The 20,457-nt window shown below is 39.1% G+C and overlaps 1 protein-coding gene across 3 annotated transcripts; it reads right to left on the bottom strand.

Annotated features, from left to right (window-relative positions):
• Positions 1–44: 44 nt before the first annotated feature.
• Positions 45–19,657, bottom strand: mmp23bb (matrix metallopeptidase 23bb). Of its 3 annotated transcripts, XR_008385693.1 has the most exons (9): positions 18,191–19,657; positions 11,037–11,146; positions 8,777–8,916; positions 7,571–7,738; positions 6,861–7,025; positions 3,067–3,177; positions 2,830–2,956; positions 2,033–2,130; positions 1,475–1,587 (listed from the first exon to the last, which is right to left on the bottom strand). XR_008385693.1 is itself a non-coding variant. In XM_053622736.1 (8 exons), exons 1-8 carry the CDS (start codon positions 18,269–18,271, stop codon positions 1,392–1,394), a joined length of 1,098 nt encoding a protein of 365 aa, XP_053478711.1. In that variant the 5' UTR covers positions 18,272–19,656; the 3' UTR covers positions 45–1,391. The 3 variants fall into 3 exon arrangements, 2 of the variants coding, with proteins under 2 accessions (XP_053478711.1, XP_053478712.1); XM_053622736.1 differs by lacking the exon at positions 2,033–2,130 and having other exon boundaries at positions 45–1,587; positions 18,191–19,656; XM_053622737.1 differs by having other exon boundaries at positions 1,464–2,130.
• Between the last annotated feature and the right edge of the window lie 800 nt (positions 19,658–20,457).

The raw sequence follows: 20,457 nt of genomic DNA, 5'->3' as shown, positions 1-20,457 counted from the left end.
GATAGCCAAAAAGTTTTATATTTTATCAGTCTGGTAGTCCTGCAATCAGTGATAACACCAAGTTTTATGATAAATCCAAACTTTGGTCTAATTTTCAATTAGCCCTTACAAGCAAGAAATAAATGCATGGAAACAGTCTATTTAGAAGTATGTTTTTTAAAAAAAAATTATGGAGAAGAATCTGGGCTCAGCCCTGGGTGATTAACAGTTCAGCTAACGCCCCTGGATCCAATCCTGGATGCTGGAACTGTGAGGCAGTAACGCTACTTGTCGCTCCAAACTGTGTAATGCAACGAAAAGCCTAAAGGCTACAGAAATTATACACCTACAAAGTGACCTATATGGCAACCTGGTGTATCATTCATTCATCTACAGTAACTGCTTCATCTTGTTCAGAGTTGTGGTGGATCTAGAGCCTATTCACACACAGGGGCAATTTAGCATAGCCAATCCACCTATGGGCATGTTTTTGGGAGGTTGGCGGAAGCCAGAGAACCCAGAGGAAACCATGTGGAACAACACACAAGCAGGATCCTGAGCTCAGGATTGAACCGGTGACCTTGGAGCGCTGAGGCGGAAATGTTATTAATAAATACAGATAAACATTTATGATGCATTCATTTAATTACAAGTAAAAAAAAAAAAAGATGCAGTTGCAGCGGCTGATTCATCACTCCCTCACAGTAGCTGACCGAATCTGTTTAAATATATATTTAATAAAAAAAGTTTACATGAAAATGTGTTAACTATGTATGGATGTTGTTTATAAAGATAAAGCCTGATCCAGTACCTCCTATCACTGTATTTTCTTTTCTGTATCTTTCTTTTTTTTTTCTGTTTTACAGCATGGTTTATGAAGTGATAAAGTGTCTACCTCACTGATTATTTTACATTGACAACAGCCATCTCCAGTATGTTGTTTACTGCATATTTTCTAATAAACATAAAAAGGTAATCTGTGAAATAAAGGGGACAAGATCAGGCTGCATGTAGCACAAATGCGCTGGAGTAATTTGAGACACTGTACCGAATTGTTCTGCATGAATGACGTTACAAATATAAAGATTTATATAATTGCTATACCATAATCCTATCTTAGGTGACTAAACGAGCTTGATAGCATAAAAATACTTTTTGTAAAATGTCTGTTCAGCAAAGAAACAAAATAATAAATCAATAATATGCATACACATTAAAAAAAGGCCTAAATGCTTATGTTTTGACTGTACAGCCCTTGTGTTTCAGCTTGAGTCATCTGAAGCATTTCTGAATGAACCTGGTCCATGATATCCTCCACTGAGAGACTAATGTGAGGTAATGAGTCTTCTGAGAGGTCGAGAGTGCAGGAGGTAGTGTAAGTGCTTCTCCATCTCTCCATCACTCCATCACCATCAACTATTGTTCGAGGGATGTTCCGGTTTCAGCCTGATGGCCCACGAGTTAGCTGAAATGACACTGCCACGCCGGTGGATCTGGCAGGTGTACGTTCCCTCGTTGAATTCGTTAGCCACGATGCGCAGGTTGCGATCTTTGATGGCAATGTAGCCAGGGATTGAGGTCAGCAGCTGTTCTCCGTCCTTATACCACCTGAAGAGTGGAAGACCACACTGATAGAGCTGTTGTTGTACAAACACTAGACTATGCTGATGTAAATGGACCAAGTACATCCAGCTTAGTAATGATCCATTGGTACAACATAGTTATTTTAACCTCTCAATAAATGTTTTCATATTTTAATAACCAAAACTCTTTAAACAGAAAAAACTAAGTGATAATCAGTATAAACTAAGCTCCAAAAGCCTCCCCTATATCATCTGGTACACTCCTGATATGTGTGCATGTGTGAGTGAAAATAAGGAAATGTAACACCCACTCACATCACTTTTCATTTACAAACATTTGTAACACATCCTTATTCCTTTGGTACTCTCAAAAATGACCTGAAATATATTTTTTCGAAATTGTATTTCTACATTAATTACACCCTTGATTTTGTTAGCCCCGCCCTCTAACAATGCATGCGTTGTCACACCAGCTCAGGCTATTCCTCCTTCCCGCCAGCAGAGGTCCCACTCCCATGAATATTGAACCACTTTCACAACGTGCTGTCTGCTTTATGGTGGACTCAACCTGCAGAAATCAAAAATAAATAAACAAACAAATAAAAAATAAATACAGAAAATAATAAATGAAGGAAAAAAGTCATACAAAAATAAATTTAGGATTAAATTTAATTAAAAATAAATTATTTTTTTTTATCAAGTCATTTATTCCTTTATTTATTTTAATATTATTAAATATATTTATCTATTATATATATATATATATATATATATATATATATATATATATATATATATATATATATATATATATATAAATTTCTGCAGGTTTGGTCCTCCATACTGTTCCCTATATAAGACAATGAACACTCATACACATTGCGAAGTCTTACCACCTTTATTATTTGTATTTATTTGTATTTGTACTTATTATATATAAGTTCTGAACAGTTATTCCTAGTAAAGCCTATTGTATCCTGATCCCTTGCCTTGCTCTCTATTACTCTCTTGGATTTGCCCTAAGTAAATGTGTTTTGCCTGAATCGTGTTTTTACCTTTTGTCCTTAAGTTCGACTGTGATTTTGGAATGTGGATTTATTTATTTATCTAAAATAAAAATGTGTTTGGGTGTAATCAGTCTTCAAATGGATAATACACAAATATTATAAATTATTAAATATATAAATGAATAAATATTAGTATTTGAGTAAAAATGTAAAACGACTTTTTCTACCTAAGAATTTACCCCTTGAAGTGTGTGCACTACCTGACTTTTGGAGGCACTTTCGTGTTTTTGGTCCCACAGCGGAAGCCCACTACTTTTCCCCGAGGCACCATCTTGATCTTGACGTTGGCAGGAGGAGGAGTAGGAGTAGACCCAGCTTCCGGGGGCGCTGAGGTGCACACAACTCTCTTATACTCCAAAATGCTTTTATACTCTAAAAATACTCTAAAAATGCTGTAACTTTTTACTGACAAGCTTTTTTTTTTTCCAGCATCTCACCGTAACACAGGTCACAGCGCTGAGGGCAGTGTTTCTTCATAAAACTCCGTCTACTCTCACAGAATCCTAACCGCGCCCAGGGGTCACACACACGCTTCTTATCCAAGCAGCCTAAAAACACATGCATGTATGTATTTATACTTATGTGAATCAGTTTTCACAGAAGAATGGGAACCTGAGAAATACATAAACCCATGCAGAGAACATTAAGAACGTAACAATGCATCGACAATCGGTCTGTGCTGATAATGAATTTATCAATTACACACACACACGTCTATATCTATCTACAGTGGATATAAAAAGTCTATACACCCCTGTTAAAATGGCAGGTTTTTGTGATGTAAAAAAATGAAACCAAGATAAATCAGGTCAGAACTTTTTCTACCTTTATCGTGAAATTTTAACCTATTAATTAAAGTGAAAAACAATAAGAATCATTTTAAGGAGGAAAAAAAAAAAGTACAATTACCTGGGTGCATAAGTGTGCACCCCCCTAAACTAATACTTAGCTTAAGCACCTTTAGATTTTATCACAGCATTCAGTCTTTTTGGGTAAGAGTCAGTCAGTGTGGCACATCTTGACGTAACAATATTTTGCCATTCTTCCTTGCAAAAACATTCTAACTCCATCAAATTGGCTGGCCATCTCCTGTGCACAGCCCTCTTCTGGTCACCCCACAGATTTTGGATTGGATCCAGGTCTGGACCCTGGCGAGGCCATTCCAAAACCTTGAACTTGTTTTGGTGAAGCCATTCCTTTGCTGATCTGGAGGTTTGTTTCAGGTCGTTGCTGCTGCCTCCTCCATCCTTCACCGTGTTGATGGTGTTCATGTGGTGATGAGCTGTGTTTTTTGTGCCAAATATATCTGTTGGTGTTATGGCCAAAAGGTTCAATTTCGGTCTCATCAGACCATAACACATTATTCCACATGGTTCTGGGAGATCAGATGTATTTATTGGTTAAAAAAAGCCTTGCCACCCTACTCCATAGCCCAGACACATGAAGAATTCAAGAGATTGTTGTCACATTTACTGTAGGGAGCAACCAGTACTTGCCAGAAATTGCTGCAATTCTTTTAATGTTGCTGTAGGCCTCTTGGCAGCCTCACTGACCAGTTTTCTCCTGATCTTCTCATCAATTTTAGAATGATGTCCTGTTCTTAGTAGTGTCACTGTCCTGCCACATTTTCTCCACTAGTTGATGATTGTCTTTACAGTGTTTCTTGGTATATCCAATGCCTTGGAAAAAAAATTTGTAACCCTCTCCTGATTGATATTTTTCAACAATGAGATCCGATACCGGTTTTGTAAGCGCTTTGCGGCCCATGGTTTTTCCAAGAAGACGTCAGGAAAATCCCATAGGAACAGCTGTACTTTATTTGGGGGTAATCAGTCACTTTAATTGATATTGATTTAACACCAGTCTGAATGTGACTGGTTGATTCTGAACACTGCCACATTCCCAATTATAAAAGGGTGTGCACAATTATGCAAGCTGTGTATTGGAAATTTTTTGTTTATCTTTTTTTCCCCAAAAACATTCCTGGGTGTTTGATAGCCTATTTATATGGTGCAACAATGAAGGTGAAAGGGTTCTGACTTGACGTAACTTGCTTTATTTTTTTTACATCACAAAAACCTGCCATTTTAACAGGGGTGTGTAGACCTTTTATATCCACTGTATCTATCTATCTATATCTATCCATCCATCCATCTAATATTGTCATCACCCAAAGGTGCATATACCCTCAGAAAAAAAAAAGAACATGGAGTATGGAGGTGTTACGTGGCCCAAACAAAGCAGAGCTATTCTTACCACCACAAAGTTGATTATTTTTTCCATAACTGCATGTTCTGAAGTGTTTTATTCCTCATATACCACAGCAATTTGCCTTACCAACTATGACAATTGTTCTTTCACTTTCTCTGTGCTATTTAACCATGTATAGGTACATTTACTGTTATGGAACGTCCACGAGAGTGGATCTTAGTTCCTGTTAAATCCATTTAGTAGTAGTCTTAGATTATGTGGCGTATCCTCCATACAAATGTAAATGACGTGTATGGAGCCAAAAGGTTTTTTTTACTATAGAAACAACATATTAGAATAAGTGCAGTATTACAAACCTGTCATTTAAATAAACTACTGTGGCAGCCATGCTGTTATAGAAAATAAATCTACACCTTCTCCCCACTCAGATTCGAGAACTCAACAGTGCTGTGGTATAAACACATCATTTATAGCCACAAGATATTTTGTGTGTCAGGTTTCACAGATGTTCCTTCACTGCCAGGAGTAACAAAAATGGTCAAATAGTGTATGTTAATATCTATACATCCATCCATTTTCTGTACCACTTATCCTACACAGGGTCACGGGGGGGGGGGGGGGGGGGGGGCGGTGCCAACCCATCCGGAGGAAAACCCCAAAGCACGGGGAGCACATGCAAACTCCATGCAAACAGGGCGGTGGCAAGGCAAACATGCTAACCACCAGAGTTGGGTATAACGCGTTACAAACTATGATCAACTCGATCATTGATCATCCAGGTAACAACACACAGTATTAAGAATCAAGTGCGTGTAAACTTTTGAACTGGTTCATTTGTGTAAATTCAGTTATTATAGTGTCTTGTGGACTATATGTAAACATCCGTTATGTGAAATAGCTTATTCAGGGCAGGACCAAATAAAAAACTAAACACAATTTCTATGATCCCTCTAATTTTTTTCAATTATTAACACTTTGCAGACTCTACAAGGGGTATGTACATTTATGAGCACAACTGTATCAGTGAGTGGTGCAACTACTGTAGCTTTCCACTTTTGACAACAAATCAGTTTTCATGCCACTAAAATGAAACATTCTGGAAGGAGAGCGGTTGAATATAAAATTCACCCGTGTATATATGCATGACATCATACAAGATAAAGGAGAAGCAGTGTGTGCTTGACCATCTGTCTGTGACGAAAGTGCAACTGCTGGACTGTCTGGGTCCACAAAACAAATGAGACTCGCAGGCAGCATGGCGAATACCACCTGCTGGTACAGGAGCTGTGGTTAGATGAGGTCTGGTTCCAGCAGTATTTCAGGCTGGACAAATGCATTCTTATAGGATTTAATCCACCCAGTCTGACTGCCTATGAGGTAAGATTACTCAGCTAATCATGGTATTTGTCATTGCACACTTTTTTTTATTTTTACTTGTGTCTCTGTATGCAGCCAGAGACACATCAGAAAGAACTGCCCAATTGCTAAATGCTAGAATTAATATCTGACAGGAGACAGATCACATGCGCTCTACTATCTTCACCCCTATTGGTAGTCTCTGCACCAAGTCGCTCCATATTTGCATAAAGTTAAACCTTTCTCAATTTGTCGCCAATGGTCACTGTCGCTTGAAGTCGGCAGCTTTCAGTGAAAATGAATGGCCTCCAGTCGCTTTGTCGCTGCGAATCCGTGTATGTGTGTAGGCTCTCCTTATTACTACGCAGGCCCCTCAGTGAACAGCACTGAAGAAATTGGCCTGTTGCCAAACCGAACTTCGTAGGCCTACTATAAAGACAACACACAGAAGACCACACACAGTTTTCCTCTGTTTGTTTTTCTTGCTATTGCTTAGTGGTTAAGGTTCTGCGCTAATCACATGAAGGTTACAAGAAGTACAATTCCCAGGACTTCCAGTTGCACTTTGGAGCAAAGCCCTTTCTTTTCAGCCCTTGAAAAGAAAAAAGATCTCACTGATGAATAAACGTAGATATGAATGAATTGTAACGGAATACTGGTTTACCATATAGACGCTGAATTCCCCAGATATCATCCTGAGCGATGTCTCGCTGCCCCGTGTACGTGGCGTTGGGGTGCATCAGCGCGCCGGGGTCACGTGAATGCCACAGGCCGAGAGCATGACCGATCTCATGGGCTGCTACCTGAACCAGGTCATTGAGCCATACACCTGTGCATGGAGAAGTGAAGGAGTAGAGAGAACAGAAAATAAAACAGATAATAAATTGATCATGCAGTCCTGTAGAACAAAACCAGAAATACTATCAATTTAATTTTTTTTTTTTACACCTTAACATTTTATGCCTACATTTTTTTTCAGCAATAAAGCAAAGTAATAAATCAATAATATAAACATTTATAAGTTTCTACTGTGCAGTCTTTTATTTTTTACTGTCTAATGTGGGATATATGGGAAATGGTATTGTATCAGGAAGTAAGGTTCAAATTCTAGGACTGTCAAAGAGCCGGTGTTATATCACCGAGTAAAAACCTGAACTCACAACTACTCAGCTCTGTTTTTGTTTGTTTTTTAAAAAAGCTGCAACTTCATCTAATGTCTCTCAGGGGTGGACAAATCACAACAAATTAAAGTGTGACCACCCATGTGTCTCTACGTAAACCTCATCCATAAAGTTTTCAATCAGTATACCAGTATGCACAAACCATCACAAAGTAATGATCCACATACACTAAAGGAACATTTTTCATGCGTACCCTGTTTCCAGCTGAAACGTGATTTGCCCAGGATCCAGAACTCGTGGTTGTCAAAGTGGATCTCCCCCCTCGGGGGCAGGAAGGCATGAGCCAGCTCTCCGTTCAGCCCGTCGAAGCAGGGGTGCAGCGGAGACCACCAGCAGTCTGTGTGATTAAACGTGTAGAAACCTGTGTGGGAACACATCTGGAGTTGATCAGTGAGCAGTTTATTTATAGTACTGTGGAACGATTCTTTTGTCCACTATACAGTACAGATATAACACGATTTAGAAATTTTCAGCAAGGATATACTCACGCTAGTTCAGTCGAATCTCCATTCAAGTTCAAAGAATACCACACAGAATCAGTGAGTGAGGAAAAGCAAAGGTCCAATTTTATTTCAGCCCAAGTACATGAGATCCAAACCGTTTGAGATATCCCAAAGAGTGATCTGACTAGCCTGGAGCGGGGCTCCCCTTTTATACAATTGTCCTATGAGCCTCCGCCCCTTGTTCTATTTCCAAATACCAATATGTCTAGCTATTTTTGCCTCCCGTTTCCCCTTATGTCCATATTTGTACAGGTTCCAACTATGGTTCCAACAGTTACAATTATGAAAAAGTCTCTAAAGCTATTAAATGAGATTTCCATTAGTCAAGAGATGTTTGGTGTCCAAAATTTAAGGCCTACAGTGTACATTTAGTTTACAAATAAGTGTGTACATTTATTTAGTTAGTGAACAAATTTCCTTACACGCTGAATTAACGATGATCCATAAATTAGTTAATTTACCAACTTGTACAGTTTTTATTATTTAGTTTACTTGCTAATTTGTGAGTTAGCCTGTTTACTGTGGTTAATACTGAACTAAAAGAAGACAACCTGTGAAGTTCACAGGACTCACTCCAAATGATCCTGCCTCAGAAATCCTGAACTGTCAGATACAAATATAAAAGAAACTTGTATTTAAACATTACAAAATAGTAGTTAAAAAGTTTTTTTTTTTTTTAAATTGCCAATGTGAATCAACATGGTGAAATCAGCAAACGTATTGATCATCCTTGATGCGTTGTTTAAAATCTCTGAGGGGACACACAACATGTGATGAACGATGCCCCAGATTAAGATATCTGCTAAAGCAGGTGGAGACCAGGAACAGTCTGAATATAAAGATAATACATAGTAATGTAGTTCAATCTGCAGTATAAATTTACAACCCAAGCTCACCAATAGTGATATCAGCACTCTTGTTAGGGTTGGTGATTTCTGTAAAGGTCAAAGGCGAGACATCGCTCCATTTGTTGAAGGCAATACTGATGGCTTTGCGGGCGTCATCTTTATTCAGCGTGTTGGGGAACGTTGTGATTCTTTAAGAAAAACAAAAAAAGATGTTGATCTTCAGTTGGGTTAAAACACATTTAGGAGACACCCACACATTTTAATATCTAATATCTAATATCTGTGTTGTGAGCTGGAATGCAGACTCTCCTAAGCTGTATTTGCTATTTTCTGTAGGTTTTGCATTCCCAAGTACAAACTGCATAAAGTCCCCATTAAATCATGTATTTGTTGTCCAAGGCAAAATCACACGCTGAAACCAGGCCAAAGGGAAACGTAATGTAAGTTAATGTTAAAAGGGAATTGTGTAAAACTAGCATATTATGCTATTTGTCATGTTATGTAGTATTCTGCAGTACAGCACTACATCTCTCAGATTCAGAGTATATTACAGTACTCAGTCAAGCATATTATCTGTGGGAAATACATGTTGTACAAGCGGTTAACCTTTTCACCTTAACAAAGATAACAATCCAGTAGAATACCCGCATCGATGTTGAAATAGGCATGAAGAGGCAAAAACTAAAGGTGTTGTTTTTCACCGTTTCCCAGACTAAAACATTCTTTACGGAAAATGGATAGCGGCTGTAGGAGGGGGAAAAAAACTTGCCAGAGAGAAATGATGTGCATTTACAAGTGCAGCTTACATTTCAGAACAGAGGACTCTCCCTTACTCAGGAGTCACACTGACATAAAGTGGCTGGCCAACTTAGCTTATGGTTCGCAATGTAACTGTTTGTCATCTGCATACTGCTCAGTTGGATTTTAAACTACATGATTATTATTACTTGCTTTTCAGGTTGTGTATTCTCCGACATGTACATTTGAATATCTGTGCTGTAGTAAATCAAACAAAGTCTTATCTAATGAGTAATTTCTGGTCCTAAAATGTATGCTGTACACTACGGGTGTAACAAAATGCCACTATCTCTGTCTATATCTGTTTCATGCCCCCAAATATCCATATCTGTATTTGGTGTAAACACTGGTTAAACCCAACGGTAGAAATGTCAGCATGGTGTGTGAATTCTGGCTCTGATAGTTTATTAACCTCATCTACATCACTCAAGTTCATAACTGGAATGAAGGCACGATGCAAATGCATCACGTAGCGCCACACATTCATGGCCTTTTGTCTCCCGTGCTTCATATCTGACCGCTTGCTTGTTCCTACTTACGGATCTCAGTGCACACCTCTAGTCTTAATCACATGATCTGTGAATCTTTCTTTAATCCCAGGACACTTATCGTAAAAAGACTAGGGGTATAACCCCGGTGTCCTGGCGAAATTCCCCCATTGGCCCTTCTCTATCGTGGCCCCCTAATAATCCCCATCTCTGAATTGGCTACATCACTCTCCTCTCTTCTCCACTAGTAGCTGGTGTGTGGTTGGCGTTCTGGCGCATTATGGCTGCTGTTGCATCATCCATGTGGATGCTACACACTATTGGTGGTTGAGAAGACCCACCCCCCATACTATGTAAGCTTTCTTATCAAATAAACAGTGCTCCTCCTAGTCATATCTGTATTTCTATGATCTCTTTATCCCGGATAATGTATTCATATTTGGTTACAGCCCTACTCTCCACTTCACTAATGCCGAGTTGAAGAAAAGCCTACATTAGCAAATATTGAGCTCCCTAGCAGTACGCGGTATCTTCCTCTATCTTTAGCTTGCTACTGCTTTTTTTGTGCTTTATTCTTTTTTTAAATAAGCACCAGATGGCTGTGGTGTCTGCTCATCTAGTGTGAATCACATCGACAATCAATAATCAATGCATCACATAGTGACGGTGTATCCACCCTGCCCTGGAACATCCTAAAAATAAACACTAAACGTTAATGTGCAGCTTCTTTTTTTTTAAACATTTCTTTGAGCAATATATAGCGAACGAGTCTAAAGATTTTGGTGTTCTTTTAAGAAGTGCCTCTTCTCCATCTCGGGTTTCTTGCCGGAGAGGAAATGGCAGCAGTAGCGGGAGGAGGGAGAGGGCATGGACAAGACCCTTTTTGGTCAAGACTTCTTTCCGTAGCTACACTCTTTCGTTCTTTTTCATCACCAGGAACTGAACACTTTTTACTGTAGTTTGTTCAAGTTGTGCTATTACAATTCATCCCCTAACACTTCTCAGACTCTCCTCTGTCTCACTTGTAGGTGATGTTGAAGTGCTCCCACTTGTAGCCCAGCGGGTTGATGGCGTAGCGCTTGGCTCGAACTGGCGATTCTCGCAGCCCTCCACTCCCCGACACACGACATTCCTGATGGCCAAGACGCAACACACAAACATTATCACTGCTGAAATATTCGTTTAATTCATTACTTATTCAAAGTGATAACCCAATGTTCATAATCATGACAGTTGTCTTAATTTTACTTCTTTAGTTTTGCACTGGAGCTATCAGACTAATGAGACTGTATGCTCTAGTTTAGCATGTGAAATATTTGAGGACATGGAAGCAGAAATGAATCTGAAACGGTCGTACGTCACCAAAACGAACAGTGACTTCAGATGAATGACCAGATGATGAATCAGCTTCGGTTGCAAGGAAATAAGCTCCCACTCACCACTCTCTTTTTTACATGTAATATACACACAAAACGCCCCAATTTAATCTCATATACATCTCATTTACACTGATCAGCCATAACATTAAAGGGTGAAGTGTATAACATTGTTTATCTCATTACAGTGCTTAAAAAAGTTAATGCTGGCTATGATAGAAAGGTGTCAACCCACAGTGCATTGCAGATTGCTGTGTATAGGGCTGTGTTGCTGCAGACCGGTCAGAGTGCCCATGCTGACAACAGAACTGGACCATGGAGCAATGGAAGAAGGTGGCCTGGTCTGATGAATCACATTTTCTTTTACATCATGTGGATGGCTGGGTGCATGTGTGTCACTTACCTGGGGAGGAGATGGCACCAGGATGCACGATGGGAAGAAGGCAAGCTGGCGGAGGTAGTGTGATGCTCTGGGCAATGTTTTGCTGGGAAACCTTGGGTCCTGGCATTCATGTGGATGTTACTTTGACACGTACCACCTACCTAAACATTGTTGCAGACTGAGTACACCCCTTCATGGCGACAGTATTCCCTAATGGAAGTGGCGTCTTTCAGCAGGATAATGCGCCCTGACACAATGCAAAAGCTGTTCGGGAACGGTTTGAGGAACATGACAAAGAGTTCAAGGTGTTGACTCGGCCTCCAGATTCCCCAGATCTCAATCCGATCGAGCATCTGTGGGATGTACTGGACAAACAAGTTCGCTCCATGGAGGCTCCACCTCAACTTGCAGGACTTAAAGGATCTGCTGCTAACGTCTTGGTGCCAGATACCACAGCACACCTTCAGAGGTCTTGTGGAGTCCATGCCTCGACGGGTCAGAGCTGTTTTTGGCGGCACAAGTGAGACCTACACAATATCAGGCAGATGGTGTTAATGTTATGGCTGATTGGTGTACATGAAATACATCCTAATTTATGTAGATGTTACAGGCTAAAATAATTCATGATCCATGGAAAGAAGTAAATGTACAAGGGGAAACATACATTCCAGTGACGCTTATTTAGAGGTGTCCAAGGTTGCAAATAAAATTTCATGGTTTTTTTCGAAAGCCTTGAAATAAAATAAAATCATCTGTTTACAATTTAAACAGGACAGGACGGTCCAACAGGCTTGTCTTTTTCTTTGTTTTTACTAAAAACTAATGTTATCATGTTTATGGACAATTATGGAAATGTGCTTTTCCAACTACACCTGCAGGTAGTTATATGAATTTTATTCACAGCTAGGTTTTTATTCATTTTAGAACTCAAATAGGTACTACATTTCATTTGAAGTACGTTTCGCTCAAATTTACATGCACTCCAACCTGACATGAGTTTGCATGTATAGATACAGATGCCAAAGATGAAATTGATAAATAAGGAAACTGTGGCATTTCAGATCAGATTTAACCGTACACTACTTTAATGAATAGGGGCTGTTGTCATTTAAGGTTAAGATGCGTGATGTTAAAATCCTTGCTAACTTGTTTAGCTTCAATGCCAAACAGCTTGCTTTGATAATCAACTAATTTTGGTTCTTTTCTAAATTTGGTAATCGAATTTTTATGTAACTGTGAGATGCAAAGAAAATGGACACTGCTAGTATTGTGTAACGACAAGCTGAAATCGATCAAACAATATAATTTGGCATCTTTGCGTTTCAGTGTCTATCAGCTGGAGTGCAGACTTCCAAAAGCTGTATTCAGTCCATCTGACATTCCCAAGTTCAAACTGCAACAATTCCCCATTATCTCCTCTCCTCTGTCCCTCTCTTTCATCTGTGCCCTTTAGTCCTTTGATCACTCAGCCACTCAGTGGCAAACCTGGCTCTTTTATTATCTTAGGAAGGATCAGGATTGGACACCAGGGCAGCAGATATTAGCATGTAACATTAGCTGATGTTAACTAGCAAGTCGTAACCTATGTAGCAAAGCATTTTTAGCGAATACCTAACTGATCTTAATACACAAAGTGCACCACTCTGTGCTCGTTAGACATCTCACTAAAAATTCATAAAAACTACAAATGCAACGCTAGAGATGTACCTCTTGGCAGGGGAGGGGGTAGGATACAGAGCATAAAAAGTTATAACCATGAAAGAGGCTTAAAGAAGTGAACAGGGCAGAAGAGCTACCGAAAAGAAGCAAGGCACTGAAATAATGATGCCCAGATGTTGAACCCAAATCCCTACTGCAAGCCTCCGTCCTCCATCTCCTCATTTTACTAGCTGCAGATCTCTTAGCAAGAGCTGAAATATCTGTCACCCAGATGTGAAGAGAAGCCCATTTTTCCCTCCTCCTTCAAGTGACCTTTTCTTCACTCTTTTCATGGCTTTTTCTCACAGGACTTACAACTCACTCCAAGAAAAGCTCCGGTTCTTATGAAGAACCTTCAATGAATAACTCTTTTTTTTTTTTTTTTTTTTAAAACGCTGTACTTCCCAAACTGCACTACTGCCACAGCAGGACTGTGAATTAACCCTTAAAAGTCTGTGATGAGGCTCACACCATTACGGATCATGTATTACACATACGTCTTGATAATTAGGGGACAATTTGGTGTAGAGACTTACTTTAAATGAAATCTTGTCGCAGAGATATCGTGGCTTAATGGGAAAAAAAAAATTGGAGTGCAAATCCTCTCCCACAGCTTCACAGTTTACAAGACAAAATTGTTTTTGTTATTTTGTCCGGATTATAAACTAGCACTCAGCAGAGGATTTGTATTATTTTATTTAATCGTTTTTTGATTGCCAAGGCAGAAGTTAATTATCCTATAAACAGAAGGTCTTAAGACTACTCATAAATCATGTTATTCAGTTCCTACACTAATCATAATTCTGGTTATTCAGCAACAGGCTTGTGAGTGTAAAAAAAAAAGTTATAAAACACCACATATCTATTTGAAATAGGGGTTATTAAATACTAAATATTAAATACTGAATGTTAAATTCAGGTATCAACAAACAGGCACAGAAAGCACACCACATACAGCTTATGTTGATTTAAAGGAGCTCTATTGTAAAAATGGACTTTTTCTGTATTTTGGTGAGTATGTACATGGTGTGTTTTTCTTTTTCAGTGGAGCACTGATAAAATCTCTCCTTATATTTACAAGATGTACAAAAAAAAAAAATCACAGACTTCATCTACATCATATGAGAGATTCACTGTGATTGGCTCATGGCTGCTATCAACATATGAGAGACACACATAATATAGCCTGTCCAGCACATTTATATGTGGGCCTTCTCCAAACTTTGGACACACACAATTGTCTATAGAATGTGTTTGCATGCTGTAGCATTACAATTGTCCTTCACCGGAACTAAGAGGCCCAAACGTTTTCCAGCATGACAATGCCCCTGTGCACAAAGCAAGCCTCATGAAGACATGGTGTGCCAACAATTAAGGCATGGTCACATTTTATTGAGAAACTCTCTGATATAATATCTCAATATAATGCCTCAAAGAGGCAGTAGCTGGTGTCTTAGGCGTGTGCTACTAGCTTGTGCCCACCTCCTCCCTCCCCCACCATTTATTTATTTGTTTGTTTGTTTGTTTTCTCCTCTTTTTTTGTAATTATGCAAACCCTGGTTTGTACATAGTTCTGTTGTGTCATGTACATTGACCATGTTCTTCAATAAAAAAAAAATAATCATAAAAAAGTTATGGTGTTAGAAGAATTGAAGTGTTCTTCACAGAGCCCTGATTGAACACATAACATCTAATGAGTGCCTGACCTAACTTACATTTACATTTATGACATTTGGCAGACGCCCTTATCCAGAGCGGCTTACATTTCTCTCATTTATACAACTGAGCAATTGAGGGTTAAGGGACTTGCTCAAGGGCCCAACAGTGGGAGCTTGGCAGTCTTGGGGCTTGAACTTCTGACTATCTGATCAGTAACCCAGAGCCTTTAACTACTAAGCCACCACTGCCCCTAACTAGTGCTCTTTCGGCTGAATGGCCACAAACTCCCACATACATGCTCCAAAATCTAGTGGAAATCCTTCCAGAAGAGTGGAGGTTAGTATAACAGGAAAGGCGGGGACTAAAGTCTACAAGCACATATGGGTGTGATGGTCAGTTTGGCCACATAGTGTACCTGACAACAAACTTATGCAGAGACGACATCCACGAGAGTTGTGCAGAGACAAAACCACCGTGTCAAACTTCATCATTTGAATGACGGTTTTAAGGCTGTGTTCACAAGGATGTTTTGGTGTCTGTCAGAAAATGCATTAATATCTGTTGCTGTAAGTGTATTTGTGGGTGGAGTTTGATTTTGCTGATTTAAATGTATGTATTTTTTTGTTGCATAAACTGACAGCTAAGGCTTGCTTTTAGTGCTGGATCATACAGCTCTGGGCTTGAGCTGATAGCCACAATCATTGTCTCCTATATTTTCCTCTACAGTGGTGTGGATGACTGAAAGCACACCCGGACAGTCTCCAACTGACCAGTGTCCAAGAATGGTGATTTCAAACCGCAACTTTTACATAGGAGCATTTTTAGTATGATCATCATGTGTGCCTGTGTTCCGTCCATCAACGTATCGTTCTTATCGAAATCAACGGCAAGAGGTGTGTTTTGACGACTTGTCAAAGCAACCTAATTCGAAATGACGAATGAAAAGAGTCTGGACAAATTTGCCATTCCTGTTACAAAGTGCCAATTAAATGAAATCCTTCACCTGCTTCCCAGAGAGAATACTCTCCATAACCAGAGAATGGTTTGTTTATAGCGATCCTCCAACTGCTCTCCTAACTTCTTATACTCACAGCTCATTTCTTTCAGGACAGCATGACTGCAGACCAGTACGACTGCAAGCTATTGATTTTTCCCTGGGTTTTTTATGACACTAAATAATGAATCAACATATTCCTGCTGAGGTTTTGAGCTGCAGATTACAATATGCTGATTTTTTAAAAAAAGGGAAAAAAACAGAGTTTATTGGTGTGCAAAATCTATCAATACACTGAGCACAGTAATAGCTATCTAATTTACTGGGATAAACTAACGTTACCTTGTTGACTCCTGAGTCCTAAAATGAAAGAAAAAGTCCACCATGAAACATATTAAATATGTATATATTGATATATTTGATGTGTTAAGCGATTCCAGTACTAATTTCTTGGTTGGTGCTGTATCTTCATTATTTCCACACAAAGTTAGTGGTTGTGTGCAGAATTTACATGGTGTTTAATAGGAGAACGACATTTCCACAGCCTTAAACATAAGGTTTAAGGATAAGGATCAGGTTTCACTGCTAGCTCCTAAAAAAAAAAAAAAAAAGAGCAAGAGCTTCTTTTCTCACTCACCATTTTTCAGTGACGTGCAATTTTACAATGAGAAATCCAGTGTAGAAAAAGGTCTGGTTGGTAACGTTGGACTCGTTTGCAGCTATATGATGCAGTTACGGCGAGTTATGGCAGAGATTCGGCTCGGATAGTTACGCAAGCTACGAATAGCCATGCACGATGGCGTTGACGGTAGAAGCTTTGGAACCTGATCTGTTCGAGCAGAGAGTGTATAGATGAGGAGGTGAGAGAGCTGGACAGACTAAAAGACTAAAGCACTGCTGCAGCACTCTCTTTAGGTAGAGATGAATTCCCAGTGGGAATTATCAGCGGGCAGTCGAACGGCATTGTGGGTAATGTAGGAAAACCTTAGCCAAATGATTATATATATTGATATGCTAGTTGTTTAGAGTGGATGATGAATGTAACATAAACCCACCTCCCACTACTTTGAAACTTCTAGCTGCCGTTGTTCTTCATATCTTGCTTCATGTTCGGTCATTCAGTTCAGCCTTATTTCAGAATGTATGCAAGTCAGCTAATGAATATTAATGAATTTTGGTGCTCTACTGATGAATATTCATGACTGGTGGGTGCTCTCAGTGAAATTAGTCCGAGGGAGAGACTCAAAACAAACAAACAGTAACATTTTTGACTGATTTTCAGAATACAATTAAGCTGAGATGCATTTCATAGACACTCTGGAGTAATACAAATCTGGCAGAAATGAAAAAAGTTTATCGTCTGTTATGAACACATTACAAGTGTACCGTCTTAGCAGCTCTTGCTAAATTTTCTTTCTTCCTTTTCTGAACTTTTGGTCACCAAAGCCAAAACTTTGTATTGTTCATGTTTTGTGTTCAGTTTTCAGGTATTTCAGTGAGCATCTTCGCTTTCTGTATAACAAAATTATAATTATATTTCACTGTTTTTGAAGCAATCGACAAACCAACACATTTTCTAGAATGGTCTTAAATTGGGGCTCACCTTTGATCACTGATCTCGTCTAACATCGTGATATTTGGCGAGATTCTAAACGGTATCTCTGGTTTATCATACCGTTAACGTCTAAGCTGATGTATCTACTTATTATTTCTGCTGGTGACACAGGAAACTTGTTTATATGTAAAAAAAAGGTAAACTGAGCTCTCAGTCTCTGGAGGGACTGTAAGATAATATGTTTTTACAAAGAGGCTCAAGGCCAAAAAAAAAAAAAAATTATTTTTTATTTATTAAAAAATGCATGAAATATATTTATTATATTATATATATAAATAGATTTATTAAATAAATAAACAGTGCATAGGGTACGTCAGTAAGTTAGGTCTGCTTATCCTTCAGCTTCTATACTGAATATTATGTTGAAGAATATTATGTGGATAATATATGGTACTGTATTTAATTAATGTACCACAATGTTATTGATTTACTTCATTAATTAGTTTCCTTACCTGTTCTCTCCTCCAGATACCAGCAGAAAACACCATCACCAACAGTGCCACAGGCACAATCCCTATCCAAATCCACCGCATTTCCAAAACAGAGCCTTTTGATTTTTCTTTTAAAGCCTTTTAAACAAATCAGGCGATGTTTTTACATGCGAGTTTACTCTGAACAGCACTCATGTGCCGTGTATTTTATTCCTCTATCCAAAAAGCTTGGCGCATCCGCGCGTTTTTTTCTGGAGAAATAAACCTGCTCATCCGAAACTGTTCATCCGAAAGACTACAAGTCTTTTCCAACATCCACAGCAAACTTTCGCATGTTCCCAATCCGCAGTACTTCACACTGAGACGACGTTATTCGCGTTTTATTTGCATCCGAACTTTAGCCATGCGTCCGGAGCGCAGAGATCTGGAGCTCTCTGGAGAGTGATTCACCAATGAACCGGCTCTTCTGTGAACGACTCTCGATCGCGTGAATCGACTCGTGAGGTTGTTTAAACATGCAGTATAAGCCCTTTTTTGGGGTTATTTAGCAATGCATTTCTTGATGAACGTATGAACAACCTGTCTTTGGTTATTCCCACACAAGTGCTCTTCCAAGAGAAATATCCATCCATCTATTTTCCATACCGCTTATCCCAGGGGTTTCCAAATTTTTCCAGGGCAAGGCCCCCCAAGTGGCATTAACATTTGTCCGAGGCCCCCCTTTTGCAAGACGTCTTTAAAACACATTAAAAATACAGACTTCTGAATATATCCCCCCTTTTTTTATTATTAATAATTACATCTTACATCTTTACATTACGAATTGATTGTGTGTGTGTGTGTGTGTGGTTGTCTGAGAGTGAGAATTTATTTTTCACACCAAATTGTTGAGGCCCCCCGGGCGCCCCCTGGCGGCCCCCACTTTGAAAACCACTAGCTTATCCTACACAGAGCCTGGAGCCTATCTATACCAGGGAACTCGGGACACAAGGCAGGGGACAGCCTGGACAGGGTTCCAACCATCACAGAGCACATTCGCACACACAGCAGACAATCTAGAAATGCCAATCAGCCTGCAATGCATGTCTTTGGAGGAAACTGGAATACCCAGAGGAAACCCAAAAGCACGGGAAGAACATGCAAACTCCATGCACACGCAGGGCGAAGGTGGGATTCAAACCCCTACCACAGAGGTGCAGAGCAAATGTGCTAACCACTAAGCCAGTAGCAATAGGTATGAAATCAACCAGATATTAGTTCAAGTTGGCACACATTCTTCATAGTTTGCCTCAAAGTCTGACTTAAATGCGATCTATCCAAAGTCCAAACATATGACAAAATAATTATTAAGCGAGTAAAACCCTGAAGCCTACTGCATTCTTGCTGAATCTGCCAGTGGATTTCTGTGGTGGAAAGAATGTCTACATCTCTAAAACGACAAATACCCTACAAATATTTTTGCTGTAGCTCTAGTATGAGTAATAGCCTACTTCAGGTTCGTTCTCCCTCATCTTGCCTGTGTTTATAACACACTTCAAAAAAATTTAACTGAGATGTACAAGAACTCAAGGCTTAATAAGAGATCAATCAGTTAAAATATTTGGTTTCAACTGGAAAATGTCTCTTTATATATATATATATATATATATATATATATATATATATTCTGTGGTTTGCTCTTACCTTCCAAAAACATGCCAGCAGCTGGACTGGATACGCCAACTGTGAATGAGTGTATGAATGGTTCCCTGTAAAGTACTGGCATCGCCTTCAGGTTGTATTCCCACTTCGCCACCAGTGTTCCCTGGATAGGCTCCGCATCCACTACGACTGAAAATAACTGAATGAGGGCCATAAGACATTTTAGTATTTCAGTTGTGGACTTTGAGCTCTGCCTGGAATCTTATTTTTTTTAATGAATATCGATTGCTCTGAAAGAATATGCAAATTTGCTCTGTAAGTAACTGCTTCTTTAATAAATAACTCCATGCAAATTATGCTACTACACCCTTCAGTGAATCATAAAGGTAGCCTGAGTCACCCCATGACGCAGGACTTTACTGGACTTGATTTAATTAGTACATCATGGAATTTGGACTTAATTTTGATGTGAGATTAAGTTAATGGTTTGTGTATCACCGAGTGTATTCTTTAAGCCTATCACAACAATAATACTGATATTATCCATAACAGGCTCCACTGCATAACTTAAAAAAAATAATGAGTCTTAACATCCAAAGGTATGATTGAGGTATGTGTGTAAAGCTTTCCTTCTGGCTTGAAACAAA

This window comes from Ictalurus furcatus, chromosome 4 (genome assembly GCF_023375685.1).
Source record: "Ictalurus furcatus strain D&B chromosome 4, Billie_1.0, whole genome shotgun sequence".
NCBI lineage: Eukaryota > Metazoa > Chordata > Actinopteri > Siluriformes > Ictaluridae > Ictalurus > Ictalurus furcatus.
The sequence above is the reverse complement of the archived record's forward strand: the minus strand, read 5'-3'. Positions and strand labels throughout refer to the sequence as shown.